This window comes from Pseudoliparis swirei, chromosome 17 (genome assembly GCF_029220125.1).
Source record: "Pseudoliparis swirei isolate HS2019 ecotype Mariana Trench chromosome 17, NWPU_hadal_v1, whole genome shotgun sequence".
Lineage (NCBI taxonomy): Eukaryota > Metazoa > Chordata > Actinopteri > Perciformes > Liparidae > Pseudoliparis > Pseudoliparis swirei.
In genome coordinates this window covers 18,387,782-18,407,628 of record NC_079404.1, presented here as the reverse complement: position 1 = coordinate 18,407,628, position 19,847 = coordinate 18,387,782, and the positions used below count along the sequence as shown (strand labels likewise).

The window sequence follows — 19,847 nt, the reverse complement described above, 5'->3', positions numbered from 1 at the left end:
AAGGAACAGTCGTGTGCCTTACCGGACAGCGTTGTCCATGCGAGACACGGTGAGGTAGGCCGCCAGGTTGGCCGTGTAGGACGAACAGACGATGAGAGTGAAGAGCCACCAGGTGCCCATGACAATACGCAGAGCCACGGATCCCAGGATGGAGTCACTGCCTGTGGAGGAGCAGTTATAAACACATGAGTAGAAACACATCATTTCGTATCCCTGCTCGAGTGTGACTACAACAACATATCACGCACTGCAGTACCATTGAAGCAACACATGTGTGTCATTCATCTCATGGGGAAGTTATCATACTGCCAAAATCTGTAGGCATGCTTTATTATTATCTGTGTTTAGTTTTTTTCGGGTTATTTATATATATAGGGGGCCAAGAAAAGAAAAGCTTTTAAACATTTTTAAGACTTTATGTTTTGAGTCAAGCTTTTTAAGAGATGGGTCAACTCGATGATAAATCAGATATTGAGATCTTCCATCTGGAAAATAATAAGATTGTTCTGGTAGTCAAAAAAAGGTATTTTGTAGTAGTTGGCAGTGTCTTTATGCATGCCTATAACAATAATAAAACCTTCTGAGTGTCATGTTTCTATAAACCCTGCTCCTTTCTCTAGGTTTGAAAATGTGTCTGTCATGAATCTTATTATATTGTTGAATGGTCAAGTCATTATTAGGCAGTCCTCTAACAAAATGCACATTTGACCCAACATTTTCTGTTAAATCTGCTGTAAATTGTAATTTTTGAATGAGCTTGCGACTGCGAGTGAAAGGCAACGCTTGCTGGCTTCCTCATTACCACCACTGAGGCGCTGTGGAGCGAGGCTCTTAAGCCCAACGGCTCCAGTGGAGCTGCTCGGTGGCCAGCAGATCAGACTGCGGTGGTACTCCACAGCTTCTGGGTGTGTAACGAGGAAGTGAGCAAAGAGCATTGCTCTCAGAGAGACTCGCTCCTGGATAAATAAATGTGGAATAAAACACTGGAGCAGTTGACTGCACGCATAGGTTGATTTTGTGTTTCCGTCACTTTTCTCTCCAAGAAAGTGCATTCAAAAGCATCTCGTCGCACTGTTACTTCACACTTTTAAATTCTATTCCACATCCAATCCAGTTTTATCAAAGAGTGCAGTCCTCCTTTTTATTTCTTTTTCTCCCTGTCCTTTTAATGCTCTTTCCTTTGTGTCTGTAATCCTTTGTCCTCCCTTGTTTTCTCAGAGGAGAAGGTTTGTCACGTTAGCTTTTCTAGACTCACTTTTTTCTCCGTCATACCGACTCCTTCTCTCCAAATATTAAACAGCATGTGAGTTGCATGAGAAAAATGTCAGTACACATTCTAATGTTGAAGAGTAAAGGCATAGAAATGTCATCGGAGAGATTCATGAGTGTGAAATGTAATGAAAACATATTTGCCTGAAAGTGTCACAATCAACATAGCTGCGCCCTTAGGACAGTTTGGGAAGGAAAACTGAAGGCCTTGTCAGATGCAGAGCACTCTGGCATCAGTCATTTTTATTACATATGGCTTTGACGGATTTCGTAAGGTCATCGAGCGTGAAATGTGCATCTTGAAACTTTACTGGATCCTTTCCTACTGCACCTGTCCACTGTGATGCAGTCCCTCTCAACTTTGAAATAAATCTCTCTAAATCTCAATGAAAGTGTTATTATCGCCAGTTCAGATTATTTCCTACCTCTAACCGACCTTCTTAAGGAAGGAGAGAAGGACAGTCTTTTTCTGAAAAAGGCTGTGAGGAAAGTGAGAGTGTGTGTGTGGGTGGATAGTTTAATCTGCAGGAACATCGAACAAAACCCAGCCAAGTCTTGGCATATCGTCATGAAATCATTGGAAATTTCCGGTTACTCAGTTTATGCTCTGGAAATGGCACACAATGCATCAGAAGTCAGATCCATATCAAAGCGACCAACGTCATCCCAAGAGAAAAAGCAATCCACTTGACTGAAACAGAAAGTGGCGACATTGGAACGCAAGCCAGAAACCAAAAGGAAAAAGGAGAAGAGATGGAAAATAGTTTCTGTTGAGATATAGTGGGTGCATGGTTAAAAAAAGACTCCTAGGCAGTGTGCCAGACTTTGATAGATGCTGTTCAGGCGACAACATCAGCTGCTGGAGAAGTCATTTATCCAAACCGGACATACCTGGATCACCACCAGACCTAAAGATGCAACGTTCTCCTTGACAAGGGCACCTTTAGAAAACGCTATGGTGGGCGTTGTGCCTCACACTGACTCACTGCTGAATCATCATTTGTTGTTCACTGACATCCACATGTGCATTTTCATTGATTGGACCCCTTTAATATTAATCGTGTGTTCTTAATTCAATGAAGTACTTCTATTATTTTGCTTAGATTTAGGGTTGGATGTTTAAGTCCTGCCTTGTTGGTGCTTAGTCTCCAAAGATGCAACAGTGAAGGTCAATAGAAGGAAGGTTTTCATGTATTCATCAATGGCATTGACTTTAATAGAACACATCTTCAAACACAGAAGTGTTCGTGTAAAACCTGCGTAGTCTTGGCCCTCCTTCATATATCAAGTACATACATGTGCATTCAGTGTCCTTACATGCTGTGTAGACATAAACTATAGAACCCACCTTGTTGAACAAAAGCACCGTAGACAATCCAGATGGCACTCTGAAGTGAAGTGGAGACAGAAGGTGGCGGCTGGCCTTCTGCATTATTCTGGCAGCGCACCGCCTGGATGCGCCTGAGCAGGAAGATCATAATGCCCACCACAGGGATGGCTGCGGCAATGCACGCCCATACTGCCAAGTCAAATGGTGCCAGCAGAGAGAAAATGTTGATCTTTTCCTCCGACTTGCGCATCAGGATTCCCACTGAATAGTCCAGATAGCGTTTGCTGAAATCCACCACACTCTCACGCTCCGGGGTGATGGTGATGGCTGATATGGCCAAGTCAGCTCGCTGTGGAGGGAGAGTCATATGTTTCTGAAACTTTAAAACATTTCTTTGTAAAACAACGTAATATGGTTACGGCTGCATGTTGTTAGACATTCAAAGAAAATCGAGCATATTTGACTTTGAAGATAATTGTTTTAACAACACTTGTGGAGGACTTCAAACACTCCTTAGACACTGTGATCTTTGCTCTTCAAATAATAAGAACACATTTGTACTATCATCAGGAGGAAAACCTACAGATGTTCAGCACCATTCATCTACCTTTTAACATAATAACCAGGGAGATCATTCGGCCTTCATGACGGTAAAGAGTGCTTTTCGGCTAAATAATTAAGTATTTCCACTCTCCATTCTCTTGCTATTGTATGTTGAAGTATGTGGGTGAGGGTGTATGTACAGCATATACCAGTAATAAAATGACATAAACCTTTGACAAAGACAAAATTGAATATCATTTATGAAGTAAACAATGTCCATCTAAGATTGAAATTATGTATTTAAAAACTACGTGATGAAAAACAAGTACACTTCTATATCTTTCAAGGGGAGTTAGAATCCAATTATCATCATAACCCACAACAGCATTTGTCGAGGTCTCAAACTTTATCAGCCGTTCCAAAGAGCAGAAATCAGACCCGGTTCAATCAATCTGTGATTTTCACCCACTGGAGAAAACTGGAGTGCAGATAGAGGCTGTTAGTGCGTGCAAAGTCTTTTCTACTTTCCTGAGCCTTTCAATTGGGGATCCCATTTCAAAACAAGACTATCTGGCCTGAGTTCCGAGAAAAAGAAGAAGAGTTTGACTGAGATAACAAGAAAATACACCAACTTTGCCAATGAGCTCTCCTATCATTCCATTCCAGGATCCATTGGGAAGTGCTGAGCCGTACTTCCCATCTCCGACTTGGTAGATGTCGTACTTGAAGCCCAGGATGTCGGCCAGGCCGTCCAAGACGTCAATGGAGAAACCCTTGTATCTCTTGGGTTGGCCCAGAATATTCTCTGCCACCATCACAAAAGGTTCCTCCTGTTTGAATACATTTGGATAATACATTACTGACAATGGCAATGCAGGGGAATGTGGATGTGTGAGGGTTTTGTCGCCAAGCCCTCGTTTTATCCTTGAAGTTTAAAAAAAAGAGTAGCGTATGTGCACTTAATCACAGGCACGCAATTTATCAAGATGCACCATAATCTCCTCTGGGCCGGATTGGCGAGCGAAGCGAGGATACAGTCTGTTATCGAGAGAACTTTGGGGGGGGGGGGGGGGGGGGGACACCTTTATGAAGAGCTTCTAAGGTGGTTTAAGTTAAACTTCATCATAATAAAATAGTTTCCTCAGCAACTGTTGACCTGTAACACTTGGCGCCATGGCAACTGCTATGGTTAATCAGCGAGAAAATTGCAATTTAAAATGTATTGCACCCGACCATGGATCTTTCTTCTTTATGGGTTGAAAGTGTCAGGGCAGAATTAAATAGGCAGAGAAGGAGTGAAGAAAGGAAGGTAAGGGAAGAGGGACAGAGAAGAGTGTTAAAGTGGGTCGGGTAAATGACTTGATGAAGTGACACTGCCAGGGTGAGCAGAACGTATGTGAATAAATATGGTGCAGGTAAATCATGAGTGAAGAAGAGGGAGAATGAAGAGGGGGGAGGAAAGTGACTTGCGCTGCTAGAATTCATGAAGTTAGGTGAAGAGGAAACTGCTGTCATGGATGATTGTTTTTAACGGCCTTCTGCTGCTCTAGATTCACAAGACAAGATGGACGAGAAAACCTCAAAATTACCTCTCCTAAGTGAAAAGTAGATTGAAAGGGGTCTGCTACTTCAATATCCTGTGCTAGGTTCTTGGTTCTTCATGCTTCCGTGATAACAACTCACTGAAGCCAGTAGAAACTACAAACTTTTGTTTATTGCACTAAATTCTCAAAAAGCGAACGGAGCCTTTATTTCCCTTAACTGAGGTAAAACATTGTCTTTTTTTTTTGCGGCAGCCTCATAATAAATACAGAATGTATTAAGCCCCGGTGTTGTTTCCTCTATTTGCACGCTTTAAATGCTAAATCATTGTTTTATTGGGAAACATCTGCAGGGAATGTTAAGTGTCTTGTCCTGCGGTAGCATTAATAAAAAAAATATATATTAGTAGGTAAAACACGTTTTTCTGTTAAGATAATTGATAGTGTTATGTTTAAGTGTGGATTTAAGAGAAATTATTGCTTAATCTGTGGGTGTAAAGAACTACTTATTGCATGTGTTTGCCTCTATGTGGTGTTTGTTTTCTAATTACCTTCGCATTGAAAATGCGGAAGGTTATGTTTTGATCGCCGTGTATTTATTTATTTATTTGTATGCGTGTTATTCGCATAACAAAAAAAGTTTTAAACCGAATCGCATGAAATTTGGTGGGATGGTTGGTTATTATCCGGGGACCATTTGATTAGATTTTGGGATCAATCGGGTCAAAGGTCAAGGTCATGGATAGGTCAAAATCTTCTTTTTACCATAGCACGGTCAGTTTTTATCCAATTGGCATGCAACTAATGCCAACATGTTCATAATTCAATGCCCAATCTTGTGATATGCGAAGGTATGCGCTCTACCGAGTGCCCGTTCTAGTTCGTATATGTGCCTGCTGGGGTCAAGTGTTAATAGATTCATTGTACTCCCACAACTTACCAATAAGGTTACAATCTTCAGCGTCACTCCCTGCATCCCGCTCTCGATCCGATTCTCCTTCAGGCTTCCATTCAAACCATGAATAGAGTCCCAAGACGCCAGCTAATTAGGAGAAAGAACAACATCAGATGGATGGGAAGAATAGATCAACATGAGCAGGTCTCAGAGATAAAAGGTGCCGGACACATCATTCATAAATATTGAGTAGCAGAATAACAAAGTGACAACTGCATAGGAAGAAATCATCCTATCTGCTATTTTCTGACTGTTTGTAGTGACATTTAACACTGAATGGCCAGTGTCTATGTCAAAATCGGAGCTGGTTACCAAGACAACAAGCGCCAGCTATTAGTATGCTATTGGACCCTCTAGTCAAGCTTCACCACTAAATGTTGCAATGTACTGTCACACTTTGTAAGCAATACAGAATACATTACCAGCAATCAGGTGGTGGTGATGAGGATGATGATGATGGGGATGGTGATGGTGGTGGTGATGATGATTATGATGATGGGAGGAAGGAGCAGAAGCATAATGTTAAGTAATAAAGACTTTAAAGTTGATGTCATGCTCATTGTCTAAAAAATACAAACAATAAAAGCCAAAACAAACACATTTCATATCCGTTTTCGTTTGTTTGATGAATCTAAACCATCCCGCACCTTTAAATCTCTCATTCCACACTGTCAACGTTTTGAGCTGTGTCTCAAGGTGTGAAGCTGGTGTTCGGTAAATTCTTAATCAGTGCTGCAAGCGGGACAAGGATTCTGAAGGATCTGACAAATCATTTGGAGTGGTGAATGAGATTTGAGTTGACAGGACAAGAATGGTGGCTCCGGGCCAAACAACGGCACATCTCAGTCTGATCGCATGTCCCGTGAGCCCCATCGGCAGCGTCCTCGCCAAGATACCTTTCCCACAGAAACACACCGTACGCCACAACGCTGAGAGAGACTCTATAAATAAGCAGAAAGCTTTTCTTTTGTTATGTGTTCTCAATTCAACGTATCCATACTAATGTATCTTTTGTTTGTGTTTGAGTTTTTTATACTTGGGATCACTAAGTGGTAAAAGGTAAATGGACTTGAAAAGAGCTTCTCTCTTGTCCTTCTACCACTCAGAGCTTCTACACATCATTCAGCCACTCACCCATTCATAGGCTGATGCCCATCAGAACTCTCTAACATTCACACTCATTCATAGGCTGATGCTCATCAGAACTATCTAACATTCATACATATTCATCACGGTCTGCAGGTGCACATTTTTGGGTTCCAAGTTCACTTCTTATGAACAGGATGTTACACAATTACATTTCGTTTTCTACCTGCCATTTCTAGTAAATTAAGAATGAATTGAACTATACATCAATGAAGCTTAATGTTACTGCTGCCAAATCATCACAGCTTGAGTTAAAAGGAGATCATTTCGGACAAGGAGAAACTGCATAGGTGTCTCATTTTGGCACAATTATATCGAGCTGAAATTGAATGGCCAGTGTGTATGACTCACTTTCGTCAGTGAGGACAGGTTTATACAAAATTGTAAGTAGAGAACGGTAGCGAGATCAAAAACGTGAAAAGTAGTACAGATAATGTTAAGCTTTCATCACAAGTCCTGCACTTAATTTTCAACTCTTGCAGATGGAAAGGTTGAGGCTGCTTTGCTCTCTTACTGGATTGGATATATGCAGTTAGTTTAGAAAACCTCTGCGTATAGTTGAGGAAACGACAGTTACTTCACAAGGCAGCAACAAAAGCTCAACTGTGAAGGAAAACATGAAAGAGGCTTGAAAAGAAACTTCACTTATCACAAAAATCTTTTGTTATTCACAAGCCATTTGCAAAGCACGAGATCCTTAAAATATATACTTCATATAATTAAAGGTTTTCAAAGTCACACTGCAAAGTATAGCCTCACTGCAAACTGCCGGTGAAACACGTTTATGACCTCCCAGCTTGGGTGTTTTATCCTAAAATGTCACTCATGAAATGTAGAAATGTGCCTTCCTCCGGTTTTCTCGAAGCTTAGGCGTGTGCATGTCAACAACATGGAGATGAGTTATTCATAAAGCTGTTCATCGTAAATGAGGTCATGCAGTAACAAACGTACCCTGCACTTAGTTCAGAACATTGTGTTAATTTGATATCGAGTACAATACGTAATGATTTAATTGTAATAGCTTGTAAACTTGTTTATCTGTGTTCAGCCATGTTCTATTTGTGTGTGTGTGTGTGTGTGTGTGTCAGTCTGCGTTGGGGACTATTTTCTCCATGAGCAACTTTGTCCTCCATGAAAAACACGGAGCAATCTCTGCTCTGTTAACTGAAGAACACTAAAGAGGAACTCTTCTACTTCACAGAGCTTTGCACACCAGCACGCCACTGGGAAGGTCACATGCAATACAAACAGCACAGCCAACCCACCTGCATATGAACGAGGAACACTTCAGACATACTGTGATCTTTGACGAGCAGATTCTCAAGCACATGACTCTGAAACAGGATGTATATTTCTACCGGGAGTGGAACTATTAGATACAAATATGCCTCACGATACAAGAAAGAAAAACAGATTTAGGTGCTTAATACCAAATACAGCTTTTCCCCTGCTTCTTTCTTTGAAGTGTCAGCTCATTGATAATTTGAGTTTTAGATCGTCTTTCTTGATACAAAGCAATAAGTCACCAAGAGTGTACTGTACCTCATGTAAGTGAGATCAGAAGATAAAGTTCCTCCCTCCTATAACGATATGCTTTGTTTTTATTCGACAGCGCAAATGAAAATATTGAGCCAATGACTTAAAAATCCTGTTTGAAAAGTCACAATAAAACAGGACCGCTATCTAGGTAATGGTTACGATGCTCAATACCGGAACATAATCATCTGTAATGGGGATGAGCAAATGCCAATGGCCACTTGAAAATGACAAAGGGATGGAAGTTACATATCCTCGGATTCATCGCGCTTAAACTGTCTCAATTACTGTATATCCTAAAGAATTGTGTGAATAACACTTTTACAAGGAACCATTCAAACTGGATCATTATGAACACAGTTTGAGCAATTTGCTGCTATTCTGTTACTTCTTTTCCTCTTCTAGTTCAGTTCGTCATGCTACCGATCTTCTTATCGACTCCAAATCCTTCGTCTGAAACACCAACTGCATTGACAAGACTGTGTCTGTTTGTGTGTTGAACATGACATGTATAGTCATAATAATAAAAATAATATGAAGAAATAAATGTCTCCTTAATTTAATTAATTAATGCCTATTTAAATTTGTCAAGAAATATCGAGCTGGTCTGACATGGCGCCACTTGATTAAGGATTCACCTTGTACCACTGAGTCATAAAAATAGAGTAAAAGAAGAAAAAACAGTAACATTTTGAAGATATGAGATAAGAAGGATTAGAAACGGTCGTGTCTCAATTGTGCCCCACATTTGCTGATGGTCAAGGTCAGGCGATGACCTGATTGGGATCAGTCGCTGGGCAGTGAGTCTCACCTGAGATTTTGTTTATTGGGGGTTACTATCTCGCCACGACCAAAAGAAACAGAGAGATGAGGTGAGCTAATTCCTCTTTTTAAAGGAAATCACTGGCGCAACAAGTGAACTGTAGCATGACAATAAAACCTCTCCATGAGCACACCTTCCCGTTTTTCCTTCCTTCCCACATGTATGTATTTACTGAAGCAGTTCCCCATACTGTTAAATACAACGTGCCATCTTGGAGAAAAGACAGTGTCTGTATCAATCAGCGCTGTAAAGGCAGGCAGAATTATGCTCTTCCATCTCAGCATTATCCTGTTGCTTAAAATAAACCACAGAAATGTCTGTAGCCTTCAAAAAGGTGTTGCAGTTAAAAAAGAAAGATATGACAGTGAGAAGGATGCAAACTTAATAATAAAATAGTGATTTTCTGATTCTGGCGACGAGGTGATGCTGGGCATTTCAAGTGAACTGAATGATGATATGGCTGGTAACATTTACTCCATGATGGATTAGAGCACAATAAATTAAGACGTGGTGAAATATTGTCTACTTCGCTAGCGTGGCAGTCGGAACAACCTACAAACAGTAAACTCTGCAACTTCAAAACTTTCCATTAAAGGCCATTCGCAACCATTTCCAGTTAAGCGTATTACAGTATTACCATGTTTCAAATGTGGCTTTCATTTAATTATCTGTGGCAAAATAACTCGACCAACCTAATACTGTTTTCCACACTGTTTAATTGGATATGGAATTATGCCATTACGATTTGACCGTGCAGATTTGTAAAATGGAGTAATGAAAACATTTTGGCTCATGAAGTACTAGCCGCTGCCTCTGCTGTTCAATTATCTTCATTCAGGTGAAAATTCCAGCAGCCAGGGGAAACAACTGGTGGAGCCAGAGAGTAAGTTCCTGAAAGCTAGAAATCTCTGTGCCTGGCAAATTAAATCACTGAAACAACAGCCCTATCAACCGCCTGCAGATCTATTGTTTGGCAAGTCAGACGCACTCTTTAGAGACAATTTAATGCCATTTCAGCTTCACGAGCCAGTGAGAGCGAAGGTTGAGCACTAGCACAAATACATCAGCGTTTACCAACTGCAGTTGTAAGACGCAACACACAAGTGGGCACATTTCCCCCTCCACATCCAAATACACCAACGATCACTGATTGAAGGGTTGATGATGGCCGGTAAGAAAAAATCGGTCCTATCATCCAACCCGCATGGTCCATTGCAATCAAGAGTCAGCCCACTTGGCTCGAAAGACTAGAAAGGCAGTTCTGGAGTGGCGATCGGAAGTTGTCGACAATTTCTCCATGCGCTGCTTAAATGGAGGAATCACCGGTGAGTTGCGTCTCTAAAGCCCTTTTCAGACAGCTTGTTCAAGACAGGACTGTTGCGCAATTATTCTGCCTCGCTGTTCTGTCGAACACTGTTGCTCTGCTGCTAAGCAGGCGGCAGAGATTGTTTAATCAACGTGTCTGCAAACAAAGACAGCCGGCATGTCGGGACAGCACACACTAGAGACGGCTGTATTACACGTTTTGCTTGATTCTGAGTTAAAAAAGCAAAGTGTATTTATTGAGGGGTCTTCTTTTGCTGTATTGCATGATCTCCATATGAAAAATGGATTATGAGAGAAAGTTTGACAGCGAGAATGGAATATGTTACACATGCTGCCTGTCAATACATAGTTAGTTATCAATTCGTAATACAAGGCTTCAAATAGACCCTGTGATCCGTAACAGACGATGCTGCTCGCGGCAATGGGGATCTGCCCTAAAAACTGTGATTGGAGCTCCCTTACACTCTGTTCTGGCACCGGAGGATGAAATGTGAGCCGGATTTGGTTATGTTTCTGGGGGTAATTTGGGCTTATTAAGGGTAAGAATCAGCTCCAGTTAGCTGTACTTTGCTAGCTTTGGGACAGAGTTGGCAACCATAATTGGACGGATATTTGCACTGATTGTGATATGTAGTTTGTTAAATATGGCAAGGATCTAGCTACCAGACATGCACTTTATAGGCTGCTGTTGACAAGGAAAAATGGCACTGCTCACATACTGAGCATCAACAAGTCATTTCAATTCAAACCGTTGTACTGACTGGTATTGTCAATACAAGAGACATTGTCTCTCATAACTATTACAATTGAGGCTGATTTTAATTTCTTCCAATTGTAAGGCACAGACCTCAGGCAGTCCGGTCATATTATTTCCAACGGAGTTTAGGCTAATTACATCTTAGAGCATGTGAGATGCATTATATCTGCTATAATTTGACTCACTTTGCGACCAGAAAAATAAGTTTGGAGCTCGCCATTTCAGAGACATTGTACTACATCAAGAAAACAAACATCATTGTGATGATATATTGTTTCATAGAATAGCATAAATGTCACAAAAAATGAAATGCAATTTTTAATGAATGCAATAATGCCAACACTGCAGACACATTCAAGAGATAACTACTGCATTATGCACGCAAGATGCCTGGCTTGGAGGAACAATTACATACAGGTAAATTGACTTTTCTCCATGAAGAGCTTCGTGTGAGCTGTAAGTCATTAGCAATATCTGCTTAGAGACGAGCTGACACATCAATAAGAGCAAACTGGAAAACCAAAACAACAACAACAGCATCGATCACTCTGCTGCAGCACTAGATGGTGGAGAAAACTCACAGTGGCCATCCAGGAAATAGTATTTCAGTCTTCATTACAGTATCTAACCAGAAAGACGCCTCATCTAAGAGCCATCAGGCTGGGGAGAAAATGAACTGAATGCAGATAAACGATGATGGAGAGGGAGGAAACCAGGGCTGCAAATGGGGATAAAGGGTTCGGGGAGAGAAGAAGGGAGCAGACAGGACAGGATGTGAAATGAGATGAGAGGAAAAGATATAAGAGTTACGAGATAGAGGGACCAAATGGGCTAGGCTCTGAGAGGTGGCTGTGGTCGGCAGTGTTGCCAGGTCCGCGGTTTTCCCGTGGAATTGGGCTACTTTTGAAGTGTTGCCGCGGGTTGAATTTTTTGTCCGCTGGTTCGGGTAGACCTATTTTGCATGCAAATTACATGAATATCTTTAAATAAAAATCCATATTTTAAATGAAATAATTTATTTCTACCCAAATCCAACCACATGGACATGGGACACGCCCACATACACACACGCACCTAAAGCTCTCGCCGCTCTCAGTCTCCCGCGACCCGCTCGATCCCAACTCTGGTCTGGTAGTTAGTGTAGCTAGCTACACTGGAGAAACATGACACCCGGTAAGTGGGCTAAATACGGGAAGAAATATCCGAAAGAATGGGAAAGTGAAAACGGAATTAAAGAATGGATAGAACGTGTGGCTGGGGATGATACCAACGCTTTTTGTCGGTACTGCAAAACCGAGATTCGTGCGCACCACAGTGATCTCCAAAACCACAGCAAAACGGGGAAACACATTCGAAATGCTGCTCCGTTCTCCAGTTGTCGAGTGCGTACATTGTTTGACAGTGGCATAACCACAGTGAGAATTGACCGCTCTGTGAAGTTAGCCGAGCTTAAAATGACAGCGCACATTGCTTGCCATTCAAGCATTTTGACCGTGGATCACCTGGGAGAGCTTGTTGGTGAAATTGCACAGAAGGACATCAAACTGCACAGGACAAAATGCTCTGCACTCATAAACAATGTAATCGGCCCAGACATGCAGCACCAGCTTCTAAAGGATATAGGGGAAGAACTGTATTCTTTAATTATCGATGAAAGTACCGACGTGGGCATGCAAAAACAGCTTGCTGTTGTCATGAGATACTACAGCCAAACACAGCAGCGCATTGTGTCTACTTTTGCTGGTATCAAAAATTTAGACGGTGGAGATGCCAATTCAATAACAGAAGCATTGCTGATTTTTTTGCAAGAATGCAAGCTGTGTCCAAAACGATGCATCGGGCTCGCAACCGATGGATGCAATACTATGTGCGGCAAGAACCATTCACTTCTCACAACATTTCGAGAGCACAACCCCAACGTCGTGTTTGTGAAATGTGTGTGTCACTCGATTCAGCTGTGCTCCTCATATGCAATGCGTGTGTTGCCGAGAAACGTAGAATACCAGATTTCGCAAACTTATGCGTGGTTTTCACACAGTACTCTCCGCCAGCAAAACTACAGGCAACTTTATGAAACAATTAACGTTGGAGAAGCTCCACTAAAAATCCTCCAACTTTCAGACACAAGGTGGCTAGCTGTCAGCGCGTGCCTGAATCGGGTGCTCGACCAGTACGAAGAGCTCAGACTGCACTTCCAGTTGGCAAAAGACAAGGACCGAAGCTACAGTGCGGAGATTGTCTTTCAGATGTACTCTGATCCAGTCAACAAACTTTACTTAGTGTTCCTTCAGCCCATCGTCCAGGAGGCAAACCGAGTGAACAAGATGTTTCAGATGGAAAACACAAATCCATGCAGGCTTCTCCACGAACTCATCACGTTCTATCTGAGCCTGCTACGAAGAGTCACAAAAATCAGCACCGTGGTCGTGGACAGCTCAAGGTGGACAGAGATCATAGCCTTTGACGGGTCCATTGAAACCAACCAGCTGCCTCTCTCCGCTGTTGATTATGGAATTCGGTTCCAGATGGAGCTGGCGAATGCAAATCTACACGCACCAGCAGCAGAGAACGTCAAACAACATTGCAAAGATTACCTGCTTGAATTTGCGAAGCAAATGAAACAACGTCTGCCTACCAACATGCAGCAACTCCAGTCTCTCGGGGTCTTGAGTCCATCTACGGTGCTCAGTGTTCAGAAAAAACCCCAGCTAGCATCTCTGTCATTTCTCCACCTGTACACAGGAAACCTCGGCAAGCTTGATCAACAGTGGAGAGTGCTGGACACGCTTCAGTGGGAGAATACAGAAGACTGCAAAACCGAACAGTTCTGGATTGAAGTGAAAAATCACATTGATGCTGCCGGTGACAAGGACTTTGCTGAGCTTGGATCGTTTGCCCTCTCACTTCTGGCATTGCCATTCAGCAACGCAGCTGTGGAACGCACATTCTCGGAGATGAATTTGATCAAGACCAAATTGCGCAATCGAATGAAAGACAGCCTTCTGGAGAACATCCTTCGCATTCGGGCCTTCATGCAGAGGCATGGAATCTGCTGCCACCAGTTCGAGCCAACCAGAGAGATGCTGGCCTTGTTCAGTACAGACATGTATGACAAGGACCAAGAGGGCGAGGGATCTCAAAGCGTCTAAACAAAAGACATTGGAAATTGTAAATAGTTCCATTTCAAGGAGTTTTTCTCTTTTTTTACTGTAAGGCACCTTCTACAAGTCAAACACGTAAGCTGAAATTATTTTAATTCAGTAAATGCATAGCCTATTTACACATGTATGAACTATAAGTATATGATAAAAATAGAGTGAAGCAACATGATAAGGTGTTTCAGTTGAAATAAGGTATTGCATTAACTACAGTAAATGCATATGAAGTAAAAACAGTACATTCATGTTGTCCAGGCAGGGTGGAAGAGAGAAAAGGGAAGAGAAAGCCTGAAGACAAAGCAACAGGTTAGTTTGTCCGTCAGTGAATTGGTCTACACGTTCACAGAGCTATATTTTATTTATGATAATATACTGTATCTAATTACACAAGGCCATTTTAGGACGTAGGTGAAATAACTGTTTCGGGAAAACTGCTTTTAATGCTGGCATACTAAACATTTGGTGTTACTTTGTAGATATTACAATACATTTGGCAATGATAGCAATGCTGTTGGACTTTAAAAGCAGTGTATATGGTTTGGCACAGGCATATTTTGAGTTCTGATATTGGGCTTGTTTTTTGGGCTTGTTTTATTGGCCATTGGGCTGGTTTGGGCTGGTTTTGATTGGCCATTGGGCTGGTTTTGTCACACAGACCTGGCAACCCTGGTGGTCGGGGATGGGGAGCACAACATGCATAACCCCGCTCAAAAAGAACACATAGACCTGACATGATATTATAGTAGTTGCAGAGGATTCATGAAATAGTGTGGTGACCTTCTATCAGTTTTACCCAACGCGAGGCAGAAAAACATGCTGAATGTATATATAAACAACCTTTTAGGGAGAAACGGAGAGAAGATAAACATCACTACATTGTGCCTGTTCTTTCACAGTAAATGGTTCTGTCAAGTGCAATTATAGATATATATATATATATATATATATATATTTAAAATAAATAAATATATATATATACTGTATATATATATATAAACATCCACACATACACACACACATGCAAGGTAATGCACTCAATGCAATACTTATGCTATGATGTGACCTTGTTGACCCCTTCTGCTTCTAAGGAATTTGAGATACAAGCGCCCACATATTGTGTGCTCCCGGGCTTCTGTTGTTGTCTTAGTGACTGAGTTGCAATGCCGTGCTCTGGGGCGTCATTGTTTGTGTGTGGCTCTCTGTGTCTGAAATGTGTGTGCTGTTCATTAAAGTGTATGTGCGTTACACACATGACACTGCATGCAGTGGGTCTCTTCCCAGCTAAAGATAATGGCCACATTATGATGAATTGGCTTCATGATTTCAGTTAGGCAGAGTGGTGATTAAATCTTCATTACCGCTTCTGGTCAGTCCTGCTCTACATAGATTGCCAAGAAACTAAATTCCTCTTCATTCTGCAAGTCCCTGACTGAATCAGGACGTGCACAGCGACAAACAAATCACAGCTAAGAGAGGAGTCTACCAATAGTGCTCTGTCTTTCACTGAAACACTCAAAGAACAGACCAGTTTCTCAGGCTGAACTTTCATGATCAGACTGCTTGTGACTTTTTTAAATGTCGATGCTTAACACACAACCACAAATGAACTAATCTGATAAAATTCAAAAGGTGAAGTGGTATGTTTTGTTGTTGTTGCAAAAACAAAAGTGTACTCATTCTAAATGTTCGGTCATCCCAGCCGGGATGGTTGTTGTGATGAAATGGAAGATTACAGCAGACTGATCTGGTTAATTCAGGATCTCCAGTAGAGGGCAACCCGATACCCGACACCTCCCTGACAAACCTTACACCCAGCAAATAAGGCTTCTCAGAGATCAGAGTAAAGCTGATTCCAATCCATTTAATGTGTTGTATTCACCAGACAGTAGTAATTTTAAGTAATTTTTACTATCAGGCACTCCAATGGACCCCTATGATTTCTACTGGAAACTGATGCTCGAGGACAGGTGCCTTCATGTCTTTTTACCTCCCTGGTAGTAAATCAGCCACAGCTGGGATAATAAACTATCAGAGAGGAAATAAAACCTGCGAGACACCAATTCTTAAGGACTGGAATTGAGTACCTACACTTAACCCTTGTGTTGCCTTCGGGTCATTTTGACCCGATTCAATATTTAACCCTCCTGTCGCCTTCGGGTCAATTTGACCCGATTCAATGTTTAATGTCGGTGTTCTTTCGGGAGTCAACAAACAAACATAAAGTACCTCACACTTAAACTTGGAAAACAATATTAATTCTAATAATTTTCTGGAGATTTTAATAGCTGGGGTCATATTGACCTCAAGGGTAAAATATGTTAGTAAATATAAAGGTAACAGGAGGGTGAAACATTGAATCGGGTCAAATTGACCCGAAGGCAACACAAGAGGTTCGTGGGGGGGATTTGAGAAAATTAGAAATAGTTTAACTTCACTGATATTTCTCTCCTCACACAGTAAGTGGTCATATTGAGAGAATATCTTAGAAACACTGTTTTCATCAGTGGTTTCACAGTACCTGCTGTTTCCTCAACACATACAGAATGGAGAGTTATGTAAGTCAGTGGAAAAACGTCACCGACCACGAAAAGCTTCAGAAGCAATAATCGGATGATCTGTGGTCTAATGCACACAGTACATAACTGGAACAGTTGCTTAACTTTGTGAAAAGAGAAAGGAATACGGCTGTAGATTAAAATCCATTACGCTAGTGGATAGCGGCCTAGTTATTTCTGACATAATCTAAGGAGCTATTAGAGATAAAATAAATGTATTAGCAGATAATAACTTTCATATTGAGCTGATATTTGTCCTTTCCAAACACTTATACACACATATGCACACACACACGCAGATATATATACACACACACACCAAACATACACGCACACACACACACACACACTCGCGCACACACACACACACACACAAATGATATTCTGGACTGACCCGTTTCACATCTTTCCCAAATGTCTCACTGTAGCTGGTTCCAAGAATCTCAAATTGCACATGGGAATTAGAAGCTTCAGTGCGGAAGTCCATCACTCCTGTCAGGCCACTGATCCGTCCCTGGAGCAACAGAAGATGGTTACTGTTAGAGACGTCACAAAGACAGCAGCCATTTGGTGTTTCATTTCATTTGGGTTTCTCTCCCGTCGAGGCGAGGATAAACACCCTGCAGGCATCATTAGTTAATGTTTTTTAATTAAATGTTTCATCACAATATAGTAACATGACATGTTTGCATTGATTGAATTAACTTTCCTCTGTAAAGCATTCTATGTAGGCGTAATAATGTAAACTGTGACACTTGTAGATCATGACAGTCATTAATAAATCAAGGAGAAGTTTCTACAGTTGTTCACCATCACTTGTACCATCGGATTCAGACTAATTGTGTTTTGTTGTCAAGGTAAATTCTCTATTCATGACAAATTCTGCTACATTGTTTTATTAAATTTGAAATGTGCGGGAACCAAATTAATTTAATGTAGTTGATGTTTGGTTTGAATGACATCAACACAACAATATGACACGAGCATCCCTTCCGTGTTGTTCTTCCCGCTCTGCTTGGTCATCTTATTGTGTGTCACACTTGAGATTAAAGCAGTGCGACTCTCTGCAACAATGAAACATTCCATTACCAGATTAAATTGGATAAAACCAAAGCACTTTTCAGGATTTTGCCTCATTTCAAATGAGAAAACAGACATGCTAATACACAAGCAAATCCAGAATCTGTTACAAATCCATCTCGAGTCCAAACCTGGAGCTCACATTTAATGATCACCTTCCTTAAGGGTACATTAAAAACAAATTAATTTGAATCTGATGAAAGTTCCTAGCAGGTTGCATAGTAGTATAGTGAAGTGTTTGACTGAATATATCTTTAAAGTTGTGCCTTCTTTATTTTTTTACATACCTAATCATTTAATCCTCAATTTTGCAGAAGTTATCATTCATACTTTCTTACAAAACAGCAATTTATAAAGCAGCAGCTTGGTTTCGCAAGACAACACATGGTTCCAACTTAAATACCTTTTGGATAGTGTCCAACATAGACCATCCTCCATTCCATGGCTTCGTGGACTTCCTCATGCAGTTAAGGCTAGCCATACTGTGCCACTTCCTGTCCTCCAGTTTTCTGTAGAAGGCGTTGGCTAGCATCAAAACACTGTCATACAGGTAGAGATTGGACACCTGTTGGAGTAAAAACAAGCAATTTCAATAAATGCATTCTCAGATTTTGTTTGTATAGGTTAGGGCACTTAAAAGCGAGATTGCTTCAGCCTTAACCCTTTCCGTCAGCCACATGTATCTTTCTTCTTTTTTTAATTCCTGGTGGTTGTATATTTTGCTGATCAAAATACATAAACACATTCATTCATTGTTTGTGCTGTGATACAGAGAACCAAACACAAACTCTGGATATAATACAGAAAAGCAACATTAGTTTGGCTCCAACGAATACAACACAGCTCCATGGGGAACGCATAGGACTGAGGCCGCGTCACAGAAGCAGTTGTCTTCCAGTCCGGTCGGGTGAGGTTTGAGGGTGAAATAAAACATTCTCAGTGGGGAACAAATGCTTGTCTCCTTGCTTGGAGAAAGACTGGAAAGCATTGTGACAACTGGTGAGCAGTTTTTTTCTTTTTCTGTCAATGTTACGGTTGTCTTTTGGTGTTGAGATGGAGAAACTCTTCCTTTCCTTTCTCTGATAGCTAAGTCATCAGCAACCTCCCTCTGAAAGTCCACATGTTGCAATGAGGTGGATCTGCTGAACAATCAGAGGGTTGTACTAACAGGAGTCAAAGGTGTGGTCTGAAATCAAGACTGTGCACAACTGAACACATTTCTGGTCCACTTATCCTGCATCCTATACATTTGAGAGCTGCCATCCGTCCAACGGTCTCCTCTGTCTTCAGAGCACCCTGTCAGGCTACATGTCGGCCCCTCCTGCCTTTGTGTGACAGTGGATTTGATAGGTCCTCTGGGTCAAGTCAAGTCATATTTTCCCACAGCAGAAGATCCATGAAAGCAATACTTGCTGCCACTCCAGGCATTCATGACACCTTTAGACTTCAGTCCAAACCTTCCAGTGGTAGCTATAGGACATCACACAAGCCAAGTTTACTTGCCTCAAGGTCACTCAGCCAGAAGCAAAGTCCAGACATAATGCACTGCAGTAAAACAGCCTGTAAAAGGGATTAGTGCAGGAAAGGCACTGCCATCTCCTCAGTATAACTATTCTGATGAATGCTTTAAATGCCATTACCCGATATGTAACCCACTTTCATGTGAATTATTGAGAACTGTGGGTGCACACACCACATGGTTTTTGCCATCTGTCCAGAGTATGGAGGAAAAAAGGAAAATTAACGTTTCAATAGAGCTACAGGGAACTCAGCTATTACACTCCAGATGGATTGAGCATAATAAAAAGTTTAAGAGGAGTAAGGAGGT

General features: G+C 41.4%; 1 protein-coding gene across 1 annotated transcript in view; it reads right to left on the bottom strand.

The window, feature by feature from the left end:
- Window positions 1-19,847, bottom strand: part of grid1a (glutamate receptor, ionotropic, delta 1a) — an 88,993-nt gene that overhangs the window by 13,872 nt on the left and 55,274 nt on the right. The window contains exons 5-10 of the mRNA XM_056435807.1: window positions 18,423-18,584; window positions 17,334-17,453; window positions 5,624-5,725; window positions 3,775-3,972; window positions 2,618-2,948; window positions 23-161 (exon numbers count right to left, since the gene is read on the bottom strand). Of these exons, the coding sequence (XP_056291782.1) occupies window positions 23-161; window positions 2,618-2,948; window positions 3,775-3,972; window positions 5,624-5,725; window positions 17,334-17,453; window positions 18,423-18,584 (1,052 nt within the window). The remainder of the gene's footprint in view (window positions 1-22; window positions 162-2,617; window positions 2,949-3,774; window positions 3,973-5,623; window positions 5,726-17,333; window positions 17,454-18,422; window positions 18,585-19,847) is intronic.